Source organism: Equus przewalskii, chromosome 24, assembly GCF_037783145.1.
Source record: "Equus przewalskii isolate Varuska chromosome 24, EquPr2, whole genome shotgun sequence".
NCBI lineage: Eukaryota > Metazoa > Chordata > Mammalia > Perissodactyla > Equidae > Equus > Equus przewalskii.
The window spans coordinates 34,069,114-34,094,537 of NC_091854.1; the positions used below are offsets into that span (position 1 = coordinate 34,069,114).

A 25,424-nucleotide genomic window follows, 5' to 3' on the forward strand; every position below is an offset into this window, starting at 1 on the left:
GCATGAAATATATTTACAATTTTCATTGCTGATCTGTTATATCCGAGCCCATACAGCTCTGTTTAATAGTAGCTACAAAGATCTACATGCAGATACACAGTATCTTAATTACTTCGTCTATAGTATGCTCTCTAAGCATCCATTCCTCATCCATTTGGAATGTTTAAAAATGCCACGAAGAAGGGCGTGGTGTCATCTCAACACTGACATCCATCTGTCCATGGTCCTCTTTTGACTTGACTCCTTCTGTAGCCAAGATTTTCACAAAAGTTGATGAGAATTTGTCAACCTAAGGACTTGTAATGTCAGCTCCTTTGAAAGGCAATGGAATATCTGAAAGTGACAATGACGGGATCCTGTGTACAATATTCACTTCATGTAGGAGCTTAAAATTAAATAACTAATCCCTTTAAGATTAAAATACACAGAATTCTAAATGTTTCCAACAGGGGAAGAGGGAAGAGGCAGGCGAATACCACAGAAGAGACAGTTCTGAGTTTCCTACGTTAAGGAATATGTCCCTAATTTTGAAAATTGATATTGTAGCACCACAGTTCCTATTACTCGCTGACAAACACCATTCCCTCCAAAAACTACCACTCAGATCAAGCTATATGATTCACCACAGCTCGATCTCGCCCAGTGTGGACACACTGCCCTGTCTAATCACGGGCTGGCAAATTACAACAGGAAATAAAATCACCCAAATCACAGCAACCACGACAAAGCCTGACAATGCAGTTGCTACAGAGACATACAGACCAATTTTTAAACAGCATTAATTTTTAAAACATGTTTTATTGTTACTTTTATTTCATTGCACTTTTTTTACCCAGAGCTTTTAAAAAAAAAGCCATTAAAATATTTATATGAATACATATGGTCTGAAAACTCTGTCTGGACACTCATAGGTTACTGGGACCAACAGAGATGCCACAAGGTAGGCAGCCAGGGACCTGATGATGCAGACACGGGGATGCGAGTAATATTTTTATTCCAGTCCTCTTTTGTTTACAATTTAGTCACTTTTTTTTTTTTTAACATACCTCAGTTTTCCCTTTCTGGCATGACTGACACTCCACAACTCTAACTTTTAGGTCTATTAGCATTTCTAAAAAAGAAACTTAAAAAGTTACATTTCTATTTTATTCAATATAAGTTCAGTTCAGCAGCTTATTTTTAAAATAAACTCTAAAAGAATTAATACATATAAATAATGAATTAATGTAGTATAAATTATAATTACTGGTCCTTTTTTTAATATTTACAATTATAAAATTCATGTTGAGTGAGGCTTTGAATTTTTGCACTGAAGTCATTGAGAAGTAATCTTACCTAAGTTTAAAGAAATGAAAATGAGAGCATTAAATAAATCTATCAATAAATCAGTCATTTAAAGGCATTAAGATGAAATTTGCCCCTATTTTCTATTTTTCTTTCTCTTTTCAATTAAAAAACAATTTTTTAACTAATAAAATCCCATTTTTGCTTTCTTTTAAATAACTATAGACAAGGCCATAATCAAAGGATTTTTTTGGAGCAAAGTAAAATTCTTAAATCTAATCATTAACGCTAGTCAGAAATATATACCTCCTGTGCATATAAGAAATATGTACAAAAATCTACCTAGTAAAATATTACATGCAATTCTGATTTTAAAATAATGCTTGCTTTAATTCTCGATGGCTTCCTAAAGCATCTAGAACCAATTCATCTAACTTTGTCTTAACCAAAGAAAAAAATTCTTAAACCTGTGTCATAATGCTTCTATTCACTAAACTTCCACATTCTAAAAACAAGACCGAACAAGTCATTCCAGATTTCTGACCCCAACAACGAGGGGCATAAGACCCTTTCTTCCCGTCCTCACGGAGCACGGCCCGCTGTGGCTGAGAGCGCAACTCCAGCAGAACGCCTCCGCGGGAGGAGGCCGATCTGGACGTTTCATCCCCCCTTTGATACGAGGTAGCGTGTGACACCATTGAAACAGCATCCCACTCTGGACACTGGTTACACGAGGCCCGGAGCATCCGTCTGCGTCTCAACATCACAGGGAGGGGAATCACAAGGTCTGGCTTGATCCTGCTCTGCACAAGCCACCTGGCAGCTCTGAGACGATGGTTTCACCTGCACAAATGGGGAGTGCACCCCTTACTCACCACAGGGCTGTGAAGTTACAACAGAAAAAGAACAAGAAGAAACAACAGAGAAAGCTACGAGGTATGGCCCGAGTACAGTGCTCACCGCAAAATAGACGCTCAATAAAAGCTCTTTGTCCCCTTCCTTCCTTCTCCTTTTCCCTACTCTCAACTGATGCAGATCCAAAACATTTACCACCAGGAAAGTATGTGAAAGACATGAAGAGAAATAAGTCGAAAGATGTCAAAGAACACTCAGATATTCCACTCCAATCTCCTGCACTTCCTAGGAGCATCCTCATCACTGCTCCGTTCGGGATCAGCAATATACTAACTACACGTTAAAGACCAACACTCGCCAAAATACATAACACAACCAAACTTCTTCCCTTCAGTTTTACCTTTCTCAGCCTCTTTTACAGACAGAACGACAAACATATTCCCTGCTTGGCGTGGCCACAATTTGTCATCTGTGGACTTACTGCTTTGCCTCATAAGCCATGTTTATTTAACTAGAATATTAATGGGAGGTCTAATTCCATTAGATAAAATATACTTTTACACTGTAGAATTATCAAAAAACATGAAGCACTGTTTTCTAATATTTTGGGAAAAACCTAGGGAAAAAGTCTGACCTCTCAGCAGCTGGCGAATTCTGGTAAATTCTGGGACACTAAAGTTAGACGAATAATCTGTGTCTTACAGCTGCCTCAGTGGGAGACAGTCAAAACGCTGACAACACTAAGTTACCACCTTAAAAAGCAAAATGGTGCTCACAATAAACATCTCGAGAGCCCCTCGTCCAAGCTCCAAGCGTATGCACACCAGTGCCCCCAACTGGGCCCCCCAAACACTAAAAAGAACTTCTGTGAAACTTTTCTTTCTAAAAATTTGAAAAGAAATTCAAAAGCCCTAAACAGTCCCTTAGTCTGAAACAAGCTTCATCAAAAATTGTGGGGAGGTGGATTATAAAATTCTCCAGTCAATATCTTCTGCTCGGGGGCCCTTCACAGTCAGTACTTAAACCAAGACACTTTTCAGAGCATCTCCATCTGCCAGTAAGTTCACGGTTTTATGTTTCTCTTAACAAATCATGCCAGTTCATTCATTCCCTTCCTCCTCTTCTCCTCCCCACCCCCGACTTCTTCCTTCCCCTCACCCTACCTCCCGAGGATTTACAATTTATATTATATTTAAAAGCAAGATCTAACCTCTAAACACGGGGAAATTATTGCTGAAATGATAATAAACCGGTATTTAGCACATTCACTGAATTCAATCTGTATTCTCAAAATTGTTTTCAATAATCTATATTAACATTTGTGAGCAATTAGAATTGTTGCTGCTTCTGTGCAAGTTTTAAAAAACCGACAGGCTGTTCTGCATCCTCTGGAAGCAGCTTGAGGCCTTAACCAAGTGAGACACCGAGTCCTACTGTGTACAGCAGTGACCACAACAAAGGCTGTGGTTTCTCCCACACTAGCCCTAAATAGGTTTAAATCAATGCTATTCATCACTGGTGGAAGAGGAGACAGGCAGATCCAAGCCAGCAGCACCGGGAAGGCCTCTCAGCCATGGGCAAGCCAGCACCGGCTCACAGGTTCACTCCAGAACAACTCTCGCCCCGTTCCTGGATGCGCCCTGCCTTGGGATGCCATCTTTTTCACTATATTCTAGATAAAGGTATTGTTACTATCCTCAGGTTGTGCAGAAAACACTCAAACATAAAAGCCATATTTATCTCAAGCCCGTTGATTGTCAGTGCTGTCTCCTTTGAAGAAGTAACAGATAAATAAAAAGATAAATGAAATTTTCTAAAACTGTGTGCATATATCCTTAATTGACAGTAGATTAATCAGCCACAAAATGCACCTTGTGTTTACTTCAAGGGCAGAGTTAGAATCTGAGATAGGGTGGTACTTACTCTCTTAATTGTAAACATCACTGTTCATTAGTCTTACTCCTTCTTCCAAATACAGTTTGTTATTTCAATCACAGCAACTAACTGCTATGCTCTCTAGCAGGGAGTTTATCGAGGTCCTGAAGAAGTCTGATCACATAATGTACATCCTGGACTCCAGCGTAAACACCACGCCACACACAAGCACCTGCTCACAGAACACACTGGATATATTTCAGATATGCAATATTGCCGCAAACAAACATGGTAAGTTACCTAAAAATTAAGAAACTAATTAATTTGGTATAAAATTGTAAACTGTAACCATCAACAATATTCATTAAAAAACTTTCACAGGGGCCGGCCCGGTGGTGCAGTGGTTAAGTTCGCACGAGCCGCTTCAGCCCAGGGTTCGCTGGTTCGGATCCTAGGTGCGGACTTGGCACCGCTTGTCAAGCCATGCTGTGGTAGGCGTCCCACATATAAAGTAGAGGAAGATGGGCACCGATGTTAGCTCAGGGCCAGTCTTCCTCAGCAAAAAGAGGAGGATTGGCAGCAGATGTTAGCTCAGAGCTAACCTTCCTCAAAAAAAAAAAATTTACAGTAATTATTTGATATGCACTGATAACTTCATGCATATAGTTACACTGTATTTAAAGTACCAGCTTTTTTAAAAAAAGAAATCCTTCCCATTGTCCTACACAGCACTCTGTGTGCAGCCTGGTTGTGCACACACACGCACATGAAGCACACACACACTCCTGCACAGACACTCCTAATCTTACACCTGCTCTGAAGCAGTAGGAAGTGAATTTTCAATCTGTCAACATGACCATCTGGTGAATCTGCACATCGCAGCTTTCTCTGTGACTCTATGAAGGAATGGCAATCGCGAGGCCAAAATAAAGCTAAAACGCACCTGAGGGGGAGCCGTGCTCTCTTTGTCGAAATGCAACAGTACATGACATATCAGAGCAAAACTAGCAGTGATGTAAGTAATTTAAATGAGCACTTGTGACAGCAGAAGTGAAGAACAGGGCACAGGTAACATGGCCATCAGTGACACTGCCGGACAGTTTCCAGGATGGGTGACAGCCTTCCGAGACACTGCACGGCTCCTTCAGGGGATGACGGGGCCACTCCTCTTCCTGGTCCCTGTGATGCTGAGAAGAGACAGGACCGGACGGCGCGGCAGCAGCCAGTAACCACCGAGCTGAGACATCACTGTGCAAAAACGTTCACTTCCTACCTTAAAACTAGCAAGCACGCATGCCACCGTTCGCACAAATTCAATTGTCCCTGTCACTGGCTACTTACCAACTACAGCAACTACCTGACAAATTCTGGTCATTCATCAATCTTTCAAAGCAAATTTTAAGATCACTAAAAATACTTCCAAGCTTAGAAAATTCCTCATCTGCAAAAAGTGAAGATGCTCATTGCGATTTAGCTTTTGGGGCCTAATGCCGCCTGAAAATTAGCAAGGGCCTTGGCTGAATTCAACATAAATTTCTGTGTCTTAGTTTTAAAGGTCTCCACACCATTGCCCCAGAGCTCTCATTCTACCATACAGCAGGTAACAACTCAAAAGTAAACATGGCTCTGCCCTTCTGTGGCCCAGATACAGCAACCCACCTCTGTCCAAGAGACGAACCCTCAGACAGTCTAAACTCTTACAAAATTTAACTAACACAACTGAGAATCCTTCCAGAATCTGATGACATTACCAGAAGTTATACAGAAGCGGTTTAAAAAAAAAAAACTCTCCAGAAAGTTCTCGGTTGAGTGCCTGCTAATGAGCAAAGGTTAACTTTATCTAAAAGGTCAAACGCCTGGTGGCTAAGGTCATGACCTTAACAACTTACATTGTGACCTTGCCACGTGCCGGGCATATTGTAGGTTCTGATACAGATCATCTGGTAAAGACCAGCCATAAATTAGCTTTACTGTTACACGCCCACGAAGAAAGCCGTGTGCCACAAACCGTAATATCTCCAAGAGGTCATGTGATCCATGGGGAGGATGGCTCAGAGACCAGACTGAGGGCAAAACATGGTTTTACTCTTTCATACTTCTAACGAGATGACATTCTCAGGCTTATGGAATCACTCTGACTTCATTACACTTGTTTATCAGCCACAAAATTCACACAGTTCTAATGCCACTGGATTTAGAGAAAAAAATTGGAATGCAGTTTATGTGCTGCATTTTAGCATCTCAATAAGTCTCAGAAAAAACCACCTGTGATTTTCAAAGGGGACTGATTCTGCATCAGCTTCTAGGATCTGCGTGTGCTCCCTCCAAGGCATCGACTTCCCACCAAGGATGAGGCCAAGCCACAAGGAAGTGTTACTGTACACATCTTTAGAAGGGAAAAAAGATCTCATTTTTGTGGCCATCTAGGGGAAAAAATGGCATTTTGAAAAAAAAAGTACAACATTTAAAAAAAAAAAAAAAAAAGAGGGGGGGAAAAACACATGAAAGGTGCAATGGCCACGATGGTTTGGCACGTTTCTGGAACCACATTTCAGAGTCTCTGCCTCCTGCCAAGACTGGCAAGTTCTCAGAACTTTTAAGGTGAAAACATCGTTTAGTGTTTGCACATCTTCAGTGTTAGAACAGATGCTTGTCGAATCATCGTGTGCAAGCTGACCCATGCACCTCCTATTTGTATTGGCACTTCCCCTTCCACAAATAACAGGTCTCTAAATCTCTGAAATCTAATGTGAAATATTGTCAGACAAAAGGCCCTTAATATTTTCTTTTGCAGTCGTCCCGCTGCGCACACAGAGGAGCAGCCATGGCGGCGGCGCTGGCTCCTGATAGCCAATGGCCTGACACCTGGCCGGTGTCCAGGCCTGGCAGGGGATTCTGGGACACTCAGGAGAACCACAAGGGAAGGTGGTCTGAGCCACGCCGCTGTCAACAGACCCTGTCTGAGCGATAAGGATGCTAACCATCCTGAGCAACCTCGTACGTGTCATTTTACCCACATAACCCGCCAGGATCTGAAACCAGCAGAAGTGTGTGCATTCAAGGATCTGGAACAATAGCACAGCGACAGACCTCAACAATCAGCAGGGACCCCTGTAACGGCAGCAGCTGGAAGGCTGCACCTCCTTGGCCGAGGGAGATGCTCTCCGCTAAGACGCCATGGGCGCCGCCCACCTCACAAAAACCTAAGAGGGGTTTCCCTTTGCTGTCACCATGCAAGGAAGCAGGCACCTCGACTGCCCCACCTGTGGGCACCCTCCATTTTCTAGGGTGTGAATTAGAACACTTACTGTAATTCATAAATTTACTTTTCTAAATCTCGAGAACATTAAACACAAGATTTTAATGAGTGCTCCCTGAAAGCACTTATAACACCCATACATTTTTTGCATCTTGTTTCCCTATCAGAATCTCCACTTATGTATGCAAATAAATTTTTAAAAATTTAACTTTGCTTTCTCAATAGATGAAAAAAGTACAACAAGAGGCTGAAGGGGTTAAGACAAGGCTGCTTGTTCCTGTTTAGAGGTCATTTGAGAGGTGCTGCATTTTCATTCTCAAGACCCAGAACTGGCTGAAGCAACAGGCACTTCTTATAATTAAGGATATGTTTTCAGAAACCCAAATATTTGAAAAACTTACAGAGCACATCCTCTAAAATACTCGTGGATCCCCTGCCAAGAGAATGCACGTCGATGTGACATGCCTGCAAAGTTAATTTCTCCAGTTTCTTATGTAAGGACAGATGGATAACAAAAGTTCTCTTTCTAAAAGATATACTGAGAAAAATAATAGAGGCTAGCTTGTCAGCTGACTTCTTTAAAAAATAGATCACATTTTTAGAATTAACAATGTTTTGCAAAACAGTGCAGTGTTGATTTTACAGGTAACATCTCTCTCCTTTGTGAAAAGATACACAAATATAGGAGCCCCAGAACAACCTACTGGTAGGATTCCACAACCCTCCTTCTTCCATCTGCTTCAAGTAACTGCCATGCAGGTAATCTAGCAAGACCGATACCGAGATGTACGTATAAAAAGTCAACAAGTTACACAGGGCCTGAGCTTCCAACAGAACACAATGAGCCTTTTGTCTAAAAGACGAAAGGAACAAAGTAGCAATGCATCCCTGCATCCAGCCCTCCACAGTTCATCCTCCGCCACTCACTTGTACAGGTACAACAGGGCTCGAGAGCAGCCCTGGACAGTCAAGAAGCCTAACTCGAATCAAAGCAACTCACTGCATCAATTATCAATATCGATTTCTCAATGCACGCATGCACTGCACAGGCTGGTGACTGAAGATTAACCTCTCCATCACTACTTAGAGCTGGTCCGTTCTCTCCTCAGCTCTCTCAGAACACTAAGCCCTACATAAACAGCCTCTGAGTTTGCGTATAATGCCTCTTTTCCTTCATAAACGACCAGCAACTTGACAGTCACCCTATGTCCAACCTCTTCTTAATTAGCAGGGGTTCAAGAGGGTCCCGTGGGTTAAAAATACTCCCAGAAGAAAGCGACTACAGAGACTCAGTGCGTTCTAACCCGGCCACGTGCCGTTAGGGCCCACTCTGTCCTACCAGGTTTTCACGAGGCTTCTCACCCATCGTCAAAACGTGATTTCAACGTGTCACAGGACTGACTACCAACGCCTTCCATAACACCATTGCCAAAGACCTGAGCTGAGTGAGAATCCCCTCACGGCTGCACCTCTCCACCCGAAAGAGGGGCTCAGGCCCGGGGCTGCTGGCTGTTCCGGCGGTCCGGCTGGGGAACCACGCCCTCTGGATGGACACCGCCTGCGACTTCGGGAGCTCAGGGAAGGTCCGGCACACGCAGAGGTCACCAGGAAAGAGACCCAGCCAAGCGAGAGGAGCGACTTCTCACCACACTTACCTGCCGCGTGCACAAAGTACGCCAAGTACAAGTCGAGCTCCTTCACAGACACCCCTATGTGGTGCGGCTGGACGCAGAGCCCCGGGTTGGAGCACTGGGCCGACTTGACCAGGCGCTCCCCATCAGTACTTTCGAGCGGGATACCTTTAAATAAAATCACCATGACAAGGTCCAACCTCCAGACTTTGTCTGCCTGGCGCAGACAGTCGATGCGGCGCATCTTGCCCTTCTGATCGGGGTTGGAGAGCACGCAGCACGCGGGCTTCTTCCCCGTGACCGTGAGAACAAAGTCCTCCCGGTACTCCGGTCGGATGTCCTTCCGTAACTTGGCCAGGAGTCGAGACGCCCACTTCTGCTTGACCTCAGGCTTTTCGCTCAGCAGCTCGTCCTTCACGGCTCTCTCTTCTTCTTTTGACATACGCTTTTCATGTTTTTTGAAGTATTTTCGTTTTCGGGCCTGCAGGTTGAACCACGTGTAGGCGAAGGCTCGGACGTGGGGCAGAAGAGCTTCGATGAAAGGATGGAACTCATCCTGGGAGAGGAACACAGATAAAAATATAACTACAACGAAAACAAAGGAAACAACTTCTCTTCAGATGGTCACCTTAAAAAAAAAATCCTTATTTCACCTGAAATTCGATTCAAGCACTACATTCCCAAAATCATACAGAGGATCCCTCTGGGAAGCCCCCGAGGGAAAAAAGAAAACTGTCGGTATCATTTCTCACAATCTCAAAGAAGAAAATTGCTAAACATTTAAAAATGTTTTGATACGTTCACCGAAGTGTACCAGGTTCTATTGTCGGGCCAAGGTCCCGAATCCTTCAGACAGCAAGTGAAGTTTACTGAAATACTTATGACAACGTATAATCTTAACCCTATTTCAAGGAAGGCACATGTAACTCTGCTCCAGCCTTGACCTCACTCCTTGTGGGGCGGCCAGGCTCGCCCGCCAGATTGGCAAACCCTAAACATGCAGATGCCAGTCAGTGTTTATGGAAGTCCAGGAGCGAAAACCACTCTGCGATCAATGAAAACAAAGACTTTCCCTCTAAAAATATTGCATGGAGACTCTGGGCAGCTCCTCGCTCATTCTGGTAGCATCTTAATGCCTTTTTAAGTATTACAGCTGCACATAATTTTTTTGAGTCAAAAACTTAGAAGAATTGGCAGCTCCCTATACAAAAGAAGAGATGAATTTGATATTCATCAGACTAAAATAAAAGATCTATGTCCAAGACATAGTTGCAGATACTATGGGAATGAAACAAAAAGGAAAAAACAAAGAAAAGCGTGCATGCCAGATAGTAAACAGAATGCGTCATCGTGACAACACTCTTGCAACTAAATACATTTAATTTACTGATATGATTGTGAAATGCCTTCAGTAATAATGACCCCTGAAAAAGAGAATCAGTATTTAATTTGGGGAAATAATATTTCAGACTTTTTCTCACAGGGAAACAGAGAACACGGCATATTAAATGTTTACAGGACTCCAGGAAAATCCTCACAGTTTCCTCTCAAAATTCAAGTAATTTTAAAATAAAATTGAATTTAAAACATTTAAATTTTTCTTACTGATTTTTGAAAACGTTTGATTCCTTTACTTGACATTTTCTGAAGAAATATAAAATTTTTAAAAAATTAAGCAGTAGCCTTCATAAAGCTCTCTGATTACATCTAACTTCTGATGAACCAGACCACACTGGTCTTACATAACTTCTCTCCACCACACAACCCTCTTAAAAGATAAATTACTTACTTTCAAATAAATAAGGATAAGAAAACCAAAGAGATATTTGATGATCCTTTTCAAAAGAGTATAGGACAAATATTATAAAATGCATTCTTTTTCAGTTTGTAATATCCATCTAAATTTATACTTTGGAGGCACAAGTAACTGTAATGTCCAAAATATTATTACTATTAAAGCAATCACTAAATTTTTAAATTTTCAAATGTAAACTGAGTGGTTAAAATTGGTAAAATATTTTAACAATCAAGTCTGTTAAAAGATTATAAATTATAATCAATCATCTAAACACCTACATAGGACTGGTTTTTTAAAAGTAAGTATATGGTAATATACTATATAATAAATCATTTCAGTAACTGACATTTATTTTTTTCCTCTCTGAACAAATTTCAGGCTCTGCAATTCAAGTTTAGCTTGAAAACTGCTCTTTTTCAATAAAAGAATCCAAAAGAGAAGAAATCAGCTTTTATAATGTGTGCATTCTTTAAGTGGAGAGAGAAGAGAGAAAAATACAAGAATTATACTATTCTTTACCACAAAGCATTAGCATTTTAAAATTTCTGATGTTTGAGAATCTTTCTTATTGCCATACTTCAGGGGAGAGAAATGGGAGGGGGGCATTTTTTAAGGCACAATTTATCTAATAAGGTATACGCCAAACCACAAAGCATTTAAACATTACTAAATTCTGAGCTCATCCTTGAAATGCTCTAAAATACATAAATTCGGAGTTTGAAACAGTCCTTCGCATTTGACTGATTTTCTTATACACACAGGGCATGCTAGGGACCGAAGCTGTGTGGTATTATGCAAAGAACTCCCGGAGTCTACCTTAACCACAAAGTGGGCTTTCACCAAAAGGAAGATTTCATTTTAAAGTCTCAGCCCCACTTTATAAGGCAAAGAATAACTTAGCTCCAAACAATTCATATTTACGTGAAAATGTTATCTTATTAAAAAGCTTTATTAAAGATAACAAACATTTTAAATAAACATTCTAATATGGTATTTAAGTGTTCGAAGACACTCCCGACATGCCTCTCACGGAACTGCAAACTGCGTTCATTCGTGTTCACAAGGATTTTGTTTACCTGCCAGCCAAACGTCCACATATCTCATCATAAAAATCCTTAAATGAGGCAAACTGTGTCAACTAATCATTGAGAATAATCGAAACCCCCAGTTTTGCATCAAAAGTATTTACAACTTATTACTCCCCAAAGGTTTCAAGACTGTGCCAATAAAAGTGCACACTCTTTTGTACAACTTTACTCACACGTACAACTAAAGTGCTACTTACCTTTATCAACTCACAATTAGAAATATTCCAGAACCTCAAACTAAAAAAATCACTAACTTGTAGGAAATGTCCAGGCACAGCATAAGTTAGTTTAAAAAAACAGTATGCCCTTATAAATCATGTGGCTGCACATCTCGCCATAAGCTACGTAATATTTCAAAATATTCCAGAGAAAACAAAGACTATTTTACATATGCACTCGGTGAGAAAGTTATAGGCCACCGGTAAAAACAAACCTGAAAACCTGTTTCAGACACCGTACGACTCTGAATCAGCATCTTACACGGTCATCTGTTTCTAAGTTGTCCAAGTTTAAGAACCACTGAATGCTGATTATTTCTGGGACAACTTCTTTTAAAGGTTCACCTATAAATTCCTACTGGGTTATCATTCTAGGGCCAGGTACCCGATTTGGTTACGATATGCCTACATGGATTAAAACAAGATGTCTGGCATTTTCCTGATAAAGCTTTTAAAAATTACATCCACGTATCTGGCGTGTACTCTCTCATTTAGAGCACTTTCATCACTGTGCCTACTGGACTTTTCTTTAATGACCAATAAACCACCCAAGTTTTTCTTTTTAAAACCATCTCTAAAGCTTTATAAATATTCCAGCAAGTTAAATAAATTGTAAATCAATTTCTAAAAGAACTCATAAAATATATGGCCTTCATTCACTATTTAGTGTAAATTTTCTTCACAAACTGTTAGACTAAGTAAGCGATTCTCTCAGTGGTGTTTCCAGAAGAAGGCCTAGTGAATGTATCAATCACACTGCCAAATTTTTTTGTAATCCAACTTTGTTAATGTGATAATAGCTCATGATCCAAGAGAATGCAACCTTCTCACACACCTGACTGTGCTCTGGGCCTGCATGGATGCACAGGCATTACCCTCACATGTGCACCATCCGAAAACATGAACTCCTCTTAGACAGTCCATTTGAGAAGACGGTAGGGCATCTGTGTGAGGGTCCTTTCCCACTACTGCAGCACACTGGTGTTATCCCCACGTTCTCCGTGTTGCAAACTCCTGCCAGCTAGAACTTCAGCCCTTGGATCCCAGCATTTTCACTGTACTGGTAACTCATTCAAATTATCTCTTACACTTTGCATCTTATCCATATGCAATTGTGAGCCTTGCCAGCAGTGGTTGGAAAAGTTTCAGTCCAAACTTCCACAAGTTACTAAATTAGCAACTTTGGAAGTTTGTTAGGGAAAAATAAAAAACTTTTACCATAACTAAAAGCAACTGCTATCCATTATTAATGCTAGGCCTAAATCCCAAACAGACCATTTCAGCATAAAAGATGCATTTAAGAGCCTTCTAAGATCAAACAGCCGGTATTATTACTGTTAGATACTGCAACAAGAAGGGATGTCATGTGGGAAATAAATCCAGAATCTAGAGAAGAGAGAGAAACTATTGATACTTTTTAGCCTTGCAGAACGTATTCGGGTTAAACCGTTGTCTCCTGCTACAGGACGGCAGGCGGTGGCGGCAGGTTTTTCCGGGACTCGTAAACAAACACTTTGCATGAAGCATGAAGCAGACAACTTCGTGCAGTGATTAATAGTCAGATCCTCGTAACCTACCCAAACAGTACGAAGGCTCGCACTTTCTCCTTTTTTTTTTTTTTTTCCAGCGCAAAATCACTTTGACTTCATGCCTTTCAGTCAAAGGAAATAAATCATACACTCCAAAGGCCCAGATTTGGAGCCCTGAAGTTGCAGTCATTCGCCCGGGGTGGAGCAGCCGCGGAGCGATGGGAAGGGAGCGCCCGGCGCGACCGAGCCCCACGCCGCCGAGCGGCCTCCTGCGCAGCGGCTCGGTCGACCCCAACTTTCCCGGACGCGGCGGCGGGGACGCGGGCTCCCGGGGGGCGCGCGTCCACGCAGCCCGCTCCGCCGACCCCGCGTCCCCGCGCACCTGAGCCGAGCGAGAGTCCGGGGCGGCGGGCCGAGCTCCCTCCCGCCCCGGGCGCGGGTCCCCTCGCCGGCGGCCGCGGGGCGTCCGGCCTGCGCGTGCGGGGCGCCCGAGCCGGTCCGGAGCGCGGTCCCCGGGGCGCCGCTCGCCCTGCGCCGGCGGGAGGCACCCGCGTGGAAACAAAGTTACTTTCCGCCGCCGCGGCCCCGCACACGCGCGCACGCGGGGGCCCGGAACGGCGCAGCCCCGCGCGCCGCCCGCCGCGCGCCCCCCGGGGCCGGCCGGCCGCAGCCCCCAGTGCCGCCCGCCCGCCGCCCCCCGGCCGCCCGCCCGCCGCCCCCAGTGCCGCCCGGCCCGCCCGCAGCCCCGGTGCCGCCTACCTGCGTGAGGCAGAGCGGGGAGTACATCGCTCCGAGCGCGGCCCGCCGGCGAGCGGGTGCGGGACGCCGGCTCCGCGCTCACATCGCAGGCTCCGCGGCCGCCCTGCGCCGCGCCACGCGCCGAACTTTAACCCCGCCCGAGCCTACTCGGCGCTGGGCATGTCCGCGGCCGGGCGTTAAAGGCGCAGCGCCGCCCGCCGCCTGCCCGCCGCCGCGGCCTCGCCGGCCGCTCCGCTCCGCTCCGCACGGCTGGGGGGGAGGCTGCGGCGCGGGGGGGCTGCGGCGGGCGGCCCCGGCCCCTCTCCCGGCCCGCGCGCGCTCGCCCGCCCCTCTCCCGGGGTCGCCCCTCTCCGCTCCGCGCTCCTCTTCTCCCCTCCTCTCCTCTCCTCTCTCCTCTTCTCCCCTCTCCGCTGCTCTCTCCTCGCCCCCTCTCCTCTCGCCTCTCCCCCTCTCCTCTCCTCTCCGCTCCTCTCCGCGCCCCGCTCCGCTCCGCGCCCCCTCCTCCCGGCCCCCGCCCGCCCCGCAGGACCGGGGAGCGCGGCGCGGCGCGGCTGCAGGCTGTGCTCCGGGCAGCGGAGGCCGCACAGGATGTGCTTGAGCAAACAAAACTACTTTCCCGGCCCTCCCCCACGCGCCGCAGACCTCCGCGGACGCGGCCGGCGGCCCCGCCAGGTGCCCGCTGCCCGGCCCACCGCGGGGGCGTGGAGAGCGGGGACGCGGCGGGGGCAAACGGGCGTGGATGCGAATCTTTCTAAAAAATCCGACCTCCTAGGTAACTTTTTCCCCCTCTGAAATGCGGTATGGCTCAAAGCATTGTAATCTCTCCAACGAAGCTTTCTAGGGGAATAGATCGTCGGCAGAGGTAATTATGCACAAAATCCTGCAAACTTTGTGCAGCTTCTATGGCATTCAGAAGCAGGGGTGTGTGTGGGGTGGGGGGGTTCGCGCAGAAGATTCACTGGATTGGGGGGGGGGAGGTCTGCAGAAAGGGAGGCGGAGATTAACGAGCGTTCTCCCCCCAGAGCTGCGAAACCAGTGGGTTTGAGCATAGACGCCATAGAAAAAGTTCCACCACGTTCAGAAACAGCAGTGCTTTAGCTGTGGCATCTTTTTCTTTGTAGGAGAAAATAATATGTGAGAAGGATGTCCTCTTAGGAAAGGGAGAGATTCTGGTCCACAAACGTGCCCAGAACTGGACACAGGCTGTCCTTACCGTCCCTGTTCCTGGGACCCCTCTGGAAGGGTGCCTTTTAAGAACCCCCTCTTTTTCCCTCCCCCAGGTAATAGTTCTTGAAATGGAAAAGAGCTTCCTGCAATTATTTTAGGTTTGCTAAAGTATTGTTTTGGCAGAAAAGAGGGGTGGTTTTTAGGGTTTGGCAACTTTCCAATAAGCCTGCTTTTCCAGTTTTTTTAACCTCATATTTTCTCTCTAGGCTCTCCTCCCTGCTGGGAAAGAAAGTATACCTCCTTCCTCCGAACCCCCATATCTTCCTCCTCCTCTCCTCCCTCTAGTTTGCAGCCTGCTGCATTTGTGAATCCGGCTCTAAATTCCAAGAGGAAAGACACTGGCACAGAGACGGAAACCTGCACCTTGGCAGAGGCTGCACAGCTAGAGAGCTGAAAGGGGGAAATTCCAGTAGGAATGCCCACGGCGCGGGTGAGGGTGAGGGGAGGGTTAAGGCCACTCATTCAGACCCCCTCCCCCTTTTTAAAGGAAAGGGCAAGAGATTCGCTCCTGGAGAGAGCAAAATAAAACTCTGAAATATTCTGCATCTGTCTAAAGTTATTTCATGTTGGTTCTCCAGTTACTTTATTGCTAAAATAATTCCTGCTGAATTCTCAAGGGACCATTTTCCCACACCCGGCTTCTAAATATCCTTAGACATCTCTCAGATTGTTTATTAAGAGGTGAGGAGAAATAATGACTTAAACCTTTAATGAGAGAGTCCCAAAGTAAACAACCGCTTTTCCTGGGTTCCTCTTGGATTTCCGTTGGGGGGAGAAATGTCCTAAAAGCCCAGCCGAGCTGCAGAGACAACATCCCTGGCCACGAAAACCTTTGCTGGGATCTATAACTTCAACTCGCTCCAAGTTTCCTCGACAGAAGTTTCTGGCTGACGGTCCCAACATGGAACTGAGGCACAGCGAGAAGCTATTGTTCCGAGTGTGTCCTCCTGGGAAGCTCTCATCCAGAGCGGATTAAAATCTCTCTTTTGGTGTATTAAAAGATGGACTTCACATCTGCCTCTTCCCCAAACAGCAGAGATTCTTACTTTTAAGTGAATCTCAAGAAAAAGAGACAGACTTTTTCTTTTTTAAAGGATTGGCACATCGCCCTGGTTTTTAAAAAAATGGGGGAAAAGTAATTTAATGCTGATATTTCTACTTTAAAAACTTCTTTTGTTGCAGCAGTGGACGTGCCCGCGATTTCCAGCTCTCTGCGGTTAGCAATATTATCTTAAGTAACTTTTGGCGCCCTCCGTAAGACTTTTGGATCTGGGACGATTGTTTGCGCCCTCTAGGCAAGGGCTGGCTCCAAGTTCAGCACCAAAGCCCTTCACATCCGCTCCGTGCTCCCTACCCGCGCCAGCTCCCGCGCCCTCCCCGCCGAGGAGGGAGGCGGGGAAACTCCACAAAGCACGTTTCCAGCTACAGCCTTTGGAAACAGGACTGAGAAAAATACAGTAGAAGAGTTACAGTTACAGAAAGGCTTCTGGTAACTTTCTCTCCAACAGGCATAAATTTAAACACACACACAAAGAAACAGATGTTCCTCAGAGGGCAGTCTCGGGGTAAAAAACATTTCCAACGCTCTCCCCTCTTCCCAAGTTGCAAAAGTAAATCCCTGTCCAGAGTTCACAAAGACGCTAAGACACTCGAGAGAAAGCAGGGATGGAGGGAGGAGAGAAGAAAGAGAGGAGAGGAGACGCCAGTGTAGGAAACACAGGTGAAGTAAGAAAACTAGTTTACTGCAATCACACAAATGACCCGTTGTTAGGAAGGATAAACCCCTTATTGGAAATAACCGCTCCAATCATTTATTTTGCAAGTGCTAGGAGGCTGCCTTGAAATGGGATTGTCTCTGCGTAAGGAGGCTCCTGTCATGCTCTCTGCTATCCATATTCTTCCTGGCACAGAGCCCAGCCTTGCATTTACTGTGTTTTATTTGCAGAAACGTTACCTTGCCAGTTTCAGTGAAATCCTCTTAGATATATAAATTACGTCAATGAGGTTTCACTTATATGTACATCTCAAATACCTCTCATTTCAGAGGTTATTTAATAGGAAGATCTTACTAATATGACTTAGATTTTAATGCCCAAAGCAGTGAAGATAAAATTGGGGTTCATAAGTGACAACACTGTTAACTGTAGTTCTTAGCAAAACTAACTTTATCACTAGCATTTCCCACCATTTTTCTTCTCTAGTTTTTTTACCTACTCATCATTTGTGCACAGATTTTTTCTTATATGCATATATTCCTAAATGGAGTCATGTTGCTGAACTGAGCATGCAGGTGGACTCTTACATCAAATTTCAAAACCAGATTTGATCAGAAGGCCTAAAGCCTTAGGAAATAGCTGGATGGGAATTTAATCCAAAATGGGAAAGAGCCCATAGTATTTTTCCATTCATTTCCCAACAGAATTAGGTGTCTACAGTGCTCAGAGAGAAGGAAGAGATGGATATATTTTAGTCAGAGGCTGCCAGTTACTGTCTCCAAGACAAGCTACTGCAGTTGGTTCCCACTGCACTGGTGTCAAAGACTCGTCCAAGGGGCAGACTCCAGCCGAGCAACGGAGTCAGCAACCTTCCACAGCACCCTCCACAGGGGTTGTTGTGGCAACAAGAAGAAATGTGAACTTGGCCAGCCAATATCCTATTTGCTACTGACCATATATTTAAACAGCAAAATTCGAGAAAAGTCAAGAAAAAGCATTCTCCCCCTCTTTCTTTCAAATGTATAAAACAGCTGTCAGTCCCCCTGTGAAACAGTCTCTCTCCCTTAAAACTGCTGTTCACAGTTCTGGAAGAGAGAGGCTTGGCTGAACCATCCCTTCAAAGCCCTTGAAAGCCAGTTTCCAAGACAATCAGAGCTAGGTTTTGCAATGCTGAGTATGCAACAGATCCCCCCCAGAGCTGACGACAGTCCCACAGAGCACGGAAGTTTCTAAGCCACACATATTTAAAAGTTGAACCTCGCCTTCCACCACGGTTAACAACTTCCCTGAATTTAAAAATAACAATTAATGCAAAGTTAAATATTTCTGTAGCAGAATTTTTCTAACTTTTTCCGAAAGGCAATGGACAAGGCATACGATTCATGCAAAAATCCCCCAATCCGTTCTTTTTTCTTAAACTCGAAAACTCTTTCCTATTGTGCTCGCTAAATCCGGAAGAGCCTGCCGCTTTGACAGCTTGAACCGCGCCATCCCTCCGGAGCCGCAGCGAACTTCAGCGCCTCTCTGCCCGCCCCCTGGCTCCTGCGAGCCACTGCACACCCGAGCTTCCTCGTGATTGGGTGCAGCTCTTGTCAATCTCCCGTGCTGTCCCATTGATTAGAGGATCGAATCGTCAATTATTCCCCGGCTCCAGACATTTCTTTTCGGGTTAGGTTGACTGCTGAGCCTGGACGTCTTTTTACAGAACAGAGCACGCACAGGATTTTTTTTCCCTTTCTGGAACCGAGCAAGCGCCCGGAGGAAAAAAAAATCTGTCAAGCTCAGCAATTTTTTCAAATCTCGGAGGAAAAAAAAAAAAGGGAAACCGGGTCTGCGATGCACATAGCAAAAAAGCCATCTACAAAGCTACGTCTTTAAAACAAAACCATCACAATAGACATTTACGCAGCAATCACTTAAATGCATATGCAAGCTAGAGAAACCTTAAAGTCTTAGCCATTAAACAAAATCATTCTACCATTATTGTTGTTTATAAAACATATCGTACAAACGCGAAATAGAAAGTTTAAGATGTACCACGTACCATTGCAATGTAAAGAGTACGTGAGAAACTTTAAAATGTTCAGACGAATTGCTTCATTTGCTGTCCCCTTTTTTTTGCATTAAAAAAAAAATCTAAATAAACTTGGAACCGTTGAAAACCCGGAAGAGATTTTTTTAAAAGCTGTTGGCCAATTGCAGGCTTCTTGGAGAATTTTTTTTTTTTTTTTTTTTTTTTTTTTTTTACTCCAAATCAGGAGGCTTCTGCAATCGCAGGGCACGCTCTGCCTCCCTCCCTGTCTCTCTCCGCTTTGAACGCGGTCCAAGCCCGGCGCGGCTCCTCCGATCCTCCGGTTTTGCCTCGTGCGTTTGGATCGCACGAGACTTTGCAGAAGTTGCGATCGATTCCAGCCCCCTCTCCCCCCCAACCCCCGGTGATTTCCGCAGTCGCTGCAATTTGCACCAAACCTCGCACGAGGCGCGGCGGCCAGTGGCGGGGCCGGAGGGGCCGGGAGGGGGTCGAGATCGGCAGGAAGGGGCAGGGAGGGGGTCTGGAGGGGCGGGAGGGGAAGAGAGGGGCGGGGACCGGGTCTAAATGGGCCTGGAGGGGGTCGGGAGGGGCGGGGACGGGGTGGAGATGGGCACGGAGGGGCAAGGAGGGGCCGGGACGGGGTCGGAAGGGGGTCGGGACGCGCCGGGAAAGGCCTGGCCTCTTCGCCCCTCCTCCCCTCTCCCCGCCAGACCCCTCCTCCCGGCGCGCGGCCAATCGGAGCCCCGGCATCGCGCGCAGGCTCCGGCCGGGACTCGCCTGGGAGGACAGGCCCGGGGTCAGCAGGCCCGGCTCGCGGAGCCCGCGGGGTCCAGCCGCGGACGTCCCCGCACCTCGCCGCCGGCGCCGGGAGATGCGAGGGCGGAGCACCTTCGCCTGCGGTTGTGCGCGTTTTGCACGTTTAATCGAGTCTGCACACCTGCTTTCTCCGAACCTTTTTCATAGCCTCTCGTGAGTTATTAGGCTAGTTCACGATGTTAGTGAGAGATCTAACCTTTATTTGCACTGGTTAGACCGAGAGTTAAAGATTCTCTTTGATGCATTAAATCAAGAGAGCGCAGAATGTCACCGAGAACTCGCTGTGAAATAAAGCTTCTGCTCCAGGTTCGGAACGGAAGACGTTGGTTGTGCTCTGCAGGTGACTGAACGCAGAACGGCGAGCTGGGCTCCCTCAAGAATAAAGCTGTTGCTTTAAAGCTAGAGAGGCAGTGAAATCCTGATGTAATTGCCAAGCCTCGAATTCGTCGATATCCTTACAAAGCCTGGGTTCCACAAAGTTTAACGCACCCCTCCACTTCCCATCCCCCCAGGAGAGGAGCTGTAAGAGTTTTCACATTTAAAAGGGCTTTTGTTTTTTTAATTGTTGGAACATTTCTTCATCTCACTGATTCTTCTTATCTCATTAACCCAAATTCTTTATGACTATGTAATTGGGATATTTCAATGTCAACCTTTTATGTGTTTATTTTAAGCGACAAACTAGCTATCATAGGTGGGGGGGGGGCAATCCTAAAGGGAGGGAGTGTCTGTCCCTTTAAATGGAATGCATCACCGCCAGGCTAGCGCGTTTTTTTAATGTGTTTGCCTTGCGTCAGTTAAGTGGCTTAGGACGTCCTGCTGAATTACTGAGTTACAGGAAAATGTGTGCTTAGCTCGCTTGATAAAAATTATCCAATCAGAAGTCAAGAGGAATAGGAGTAACCTGGCAGTGATCTGATTTTCTTAACTGTCCTTGGTGAAGGTACCTAATTAATTAATAACAGGACCTTGCACAGTTAAATTAGAGGTTAGAGAAACCTCCTGTTTTATTCTGAACCACATTTTTGGCTTTAGACTTAGCCTTCACCACCAGCTAACTGTTGCCGTATTCCTGGCCCGTGTGGTCCTGGGGCTGCCCTTGCCATTAGACAAGCATTGCTCTGCTGGTCTGCCTCTTACAGATTCAGACATGGTCTTGCTCTAGAAAGTCTGTGGCGGTTAATCCTGGCCTCCTCCACTGAGCATCCATTTCCCCTTGGCATACTACTTTCACCCTAGAAATACACTTGATGGGGTGTAGTGGCTTAAGTAAAAAGAAAAAAGAATTTCAAGTAACCAAAAACGTTCTAGGCCTGGTTCAGCTAATGCTAGGCTCTGTGACCTTGAGGGGGTTACACAGCACCTGTCAAATAGGACATCAACCCATTGTGAGAGTGGAGGACTGTTTGTCAAGAGCTAGGAGCCTTTGAAACACACACAAGGTATCAACTTGTATTGCTCAGTAGATGCCATGGTCTGAATAGCCCCCGATGCTAAGCAAGCCCGGCCTGGTCACTGGGTGGTAATAGTGAGTTTTGTGTGTGTTGGCCGTTGTTCCCTGACTCCAGCTTAATGCAGGAGGTTAGCACCCTCTCCCAAGATTCCTCTTATATGTCAACAACATCTAGTCAACAACAACGTACTATAGGCTTTGGAATCCAACTTAGGAATTAATGTTGGTCCTACTGCGTAACTGCAGGTAAATTATTTAACCTCTGTAAGCTTTCGATTCCTCATCTGGAAAGTGGGAGATATTCAGATAACGTATATAAATTACCTAGTACATTATGTGTGCTCAACATACCGTAGCTATAACACTAATCTGTTACTGTTGAGTATGTACCATGTCCTAGGCAGATTGAATGCACTAAGAGCTGGGGATGCAGAGAATGAGAGAGGATTCCTACCTGCAAGAAGCTCAGTCCGACGGGGGAGACAAGACACAAAGATAGATAATAATGTGGTGTGATGAGAGCTTTGTCCAACTTAGGTGAACGTAAAGGCAACAGGAATGCAGATGATAGGATGACTGGTTTTGCCTGGATGTGCAGATGGAGTCACAGAAGGCTCAAAAAGAGGACATGACACTTGTGTTGGGCCAGAAGTATGCATTTATCAGATGGACAAGGGAGGGCAGGGCATTCCTGTCCAAGAAAGCACATTGATGCACGTCTATGCAATGGGCCAGAAAATGGGGTCGCTCCAGCTAGTATTAGCTTGTGTTACAGTAACTGGAGATGAAGTTAGAAAGGCAGGCCGAGGCAAGACGGCAGAGTCTCGTGAGCCCTTTAAACTCCCCCTTGAGTGACTGGGGAGACATCAAAGGTATTTAACCAAAAGATATACAAAGGAAGATTTGCAAATTAGAAAGATCGTTCTAGCATTGGAAGCAAAGAGACCAGTTAGGAAGAAGTGAGCGAAAGAAGTCCTGACTGTAGCACCACAGGAATGAAAGAGCAAGAGAGAGAGGGACAGAGGAGTGGAGGGTGGGGGAGAGGCAAGGAGGCAAGGCAGACACCACTGACATTAGTTTTCAGGGACTTTGGTCAACAAGGACAGTAGAAGAGTGAAGGTTTTCCACAATCTCCCCATAGTCCCAACACCAACAAGGTATATAAGACCTATTATTAGTGAAAGAGGATCTCTTTATCCCACAAATTGCCACTTCTATATCCTTAAACCTACCAGTATTAAATAATTTAAAAATAATACCAGTAACAATAACAGTAGCTCACGTGGATAGCAGGTGTTTACTCTGTGTTGGCTCTTGCCACTTGGCGAATTTGCATGCCAGTGACCTCAGCCCCACCATGCTGCCGAAAATCAGCCCCACTTCAAATAGGGTGACTCTGGGTTGGCAACCCCATTGAGAGTCTCATGTTTCCACGTAGGCTGGCTTTATGCCTTATAAGTAGTAGGCTCTTCCGGGAATTCTGCTTTGTTGACCCAAATGAAAACTTCAAACTCTTGTAAGGCCGTGATATGGAGACTAGAAGATCAGAGTCTTATAGAATTAGAGACATAATTCAAAACTGCAATATTTTTCTAATAATAAATTTGTTTTAATTTGTGAACTAGGTTGAACATTGAACACAGATCCGTTTCATATTTTCTTGATTTGCCTGAGTGAATCCTAGATTATCCAAAGCACTTTTTAGACTAAGTAATCAAACTGCCAGTTAGAGGACCAACATAGTAACATAAATGATAAATACTAGGAGCAGATTTAAATCTGGGAATTGATAAGGCTCCCAAATAAGCAAGTTGTGGGAGACTACTGTCCCCCAAATGTGTTCTTTCTCTATTCTTGGGCCACAGAGAAACAGTTTGCAGCCTGTATCTTCCAGCATTCCTTGTGGACAGGCGTGACACGTGCGTTCTTCTCAGTAGAATGTGAGCGGAATTATTGAGTCCAGCTTCCATGTCACTTACTTACAAGACGTTTGTTATAAACTTGGAGCCTTTCCAAAGGCTGCAGGGAGGCCACATTCGAGGCCCAACTTCAAGCACAGAGACCAGGACCATGTCTGGGAGACAGGAGAACATTGTGACGGAGGGAACAGGGATCCATGTATGACCTCATGGAGCAGAGCTGCCTCTCCAGCCTGGATCGTATTGAAGCACCGAGTTTTGAGGTCTCTGATATAGCAGCCTAGTCTTTACTGTAATTCATAATCAAGATTATAAAACAGTTATGTGGTACCTTGGGATTATTTCCTCTCTAAAATCTTCCGGCTTTTTCCCAACTTGGTACAGAATACATTTGATTTTATTATCAGCCTCCTTTTCCAGACCCTCCTCCTGCCTCCTCTCTCTCTGCTGCCCCTCGTCCAGCCACACTGAGGAAGTCGCTTTCTCTTCAGTCCCTTTCTGAACACAGCACATTGTTCATTCTTCGCATGCCTCACTTGGGCGATTTTTTCTCTCCTGAAGTCCCTACAATTTTCTCCCTGTTCCACTCACTTTGTTTCAAGAACCAGTTTAACGCTACTTCCCACCCCCGGGCGGAGCTGGCGAGTCCCTCTGTGTGCTCTCAGGCCACGTGTGTACCTCTAAGACACCCATCACATCGTGTGTCAGCCTTCGTCTCCCGGACCACGAGCTCCTGGAACGTGCAGACTTAGTTCACCTCGCGTCCCTGTGAGCAAAGCGCCATTGTAGCTCCCCCGTCAAAGTCTGGTAAATTAGTGTGTGGGTGTGGAGATGAACAGACCATTACCTCTTCCAGCCGTGCCTCTGATGGAATCAGACATGGCACTGTCACTAGCGGGAACTTGTAAGTGTAAACAGTAGGACACTGAGTTTGCTTTTCACAGGCCTTCCACACGTTCTCACCTTTAACCTCCTCCTGGATGGGTAGGTCAGGCATTGTGAATTGCACCACACTGATGAGAAGAGCAAGTGTGGCTCAGACACCGCAGGGAGTCACCCGAGGTCATTTGCTTAGAGAGTGGTTGAAGAGAATTCAGTCCACTCAGCGTCCTCCCCAAAGCTCTGGCTATGATGTCTGGCTTAGGAGAGTTCAGGCTTCAGAATGTTTAAGGCACCATTTTAGTGGTTAGCTGGCTCTAATCATAATCAAAGGTAAACACATGACCCATCCTTTTTTTAAAAAACAGCTTTATTGAGGTATAATTACCACACAAAAGAACTGTACATATTTAACGTAAATGCCCACGGTACCATCACCGCAGTCAAGGTGACAGATGTGTCCGGTGCCTCCGAGAGCTTCCCTGTGTCCCCCTCCTTTCTGTGGTAAGGATGTCTAACATGAGATCCATCCTTTTAACAAACTTGGAGAGGCTCAACCCTTGCTGTTAACCGTGGGCACCATGCTGTGCAGCAGATGTCTAGAACTTACTCAGCTAGCGCAGCTGAAACTTCGCACCCATTGAGGAATAGCTCCCCACTTCCCCCTCCCCGCAGACCCATCCTTTTTATCTCCGTCACACACCGCAATAAACTGCACAAGGTCCTGAGGCCCAAAGGTGATGTCACACAACCGAGCTGCTGGGGTGACCAGAGAGAGGAAACCTGTGTCTTGACGAAAGCCAAGTAGCAAGTACGAGTATCCAAGGACCACGTCTTACAGATGACAGAACCGAAACCAGCAGAGCCAAGGAGATGTGTGTGGCTACACAACTGGCGGAGAATTAATCCCCAGCCCAGTGCCAGCGCAGTTACGTCATGCAGACGGCCGGCGGCAGGGATGGGAAGGGACGACTAACCATCTCTGGTGTCAGAGTTGGAAAGAGGTCTGGAAAGGAAGAAATGCTGTCGGTGCATCTGATAGGAGACGGAAACGGTTAATTATCTGAACCGAAGAGGGGATCTGAAA

General features: G+C 45.6%; 1 protein-coding gene and 2 long non-coding RNA genes across 31 annotated transcripts in view; 2 read left to right on the forward strand and 1 right to left on the reverse strand.

Moving 5' to 3' along the window:
• NFIA (nuclear factor I A) overlaps positions 1-25,424 on the reverse strand; it is a 520,766-nt gene that overhangs the window by 324,129 nt on the left and 171,213 nt on the right. For 9 of the 28 annotated variants that reach the window (XR_011532492.1, XR_011532489.1, XR_011532488.1 and 6 more), the window contains exon 2: positions 8,929-9,460. Coding sequence is in view for 19 of the 28 variants with exons in the window: in XM_070592351.1 (XP_070448452.1) it covers positions 8,929-9,460 (532 nt within the window). In the remaining 9 variants the exon portion in view is untranslated. Of the gene's footprint in view, positions 1-8,928; positions 9,461-11,987; positions 12,314-13,585; positions 13,868-14,296; positions 14,570-19,282; positions 19,767-25,424 lie in introns of those variants that run through there. The other 19 variants (XR_011532493.1, XR_011532494.1, XM_070592361.1 and 16 more) reach the window with 10 other exon arrangements.
• LOC139079149 (uncharacterized) lies at positions 14,556-16,066 on the forward strand. Its single transcript, XR_011532497.1, has 3 exons — positions 14,556-14,968; positions 15,069-15,158; positions 15,730-16,066. It is a non-coding gene; the product is annotated as an uncharacterized lncRNA (long non-coding RNA).
• LOC139079153 (uncharacterized) lies at positions 20,098-20,488 on the forward strand. 2 transcript variants are annotated; one of them, XR_011532502.1, is made up of 2 exons: positions 20,098-20,239; positions 20,341-20,488. It is a non-coding gene; the product is annotated as an uncharacterized lncRNA (long non-coding RNA). The 2 variants fall into 2 exon arrangements; XR_011532501.1 differs by having other exon boundaries at positions 20,100-20,239; positions 20,393-20,488.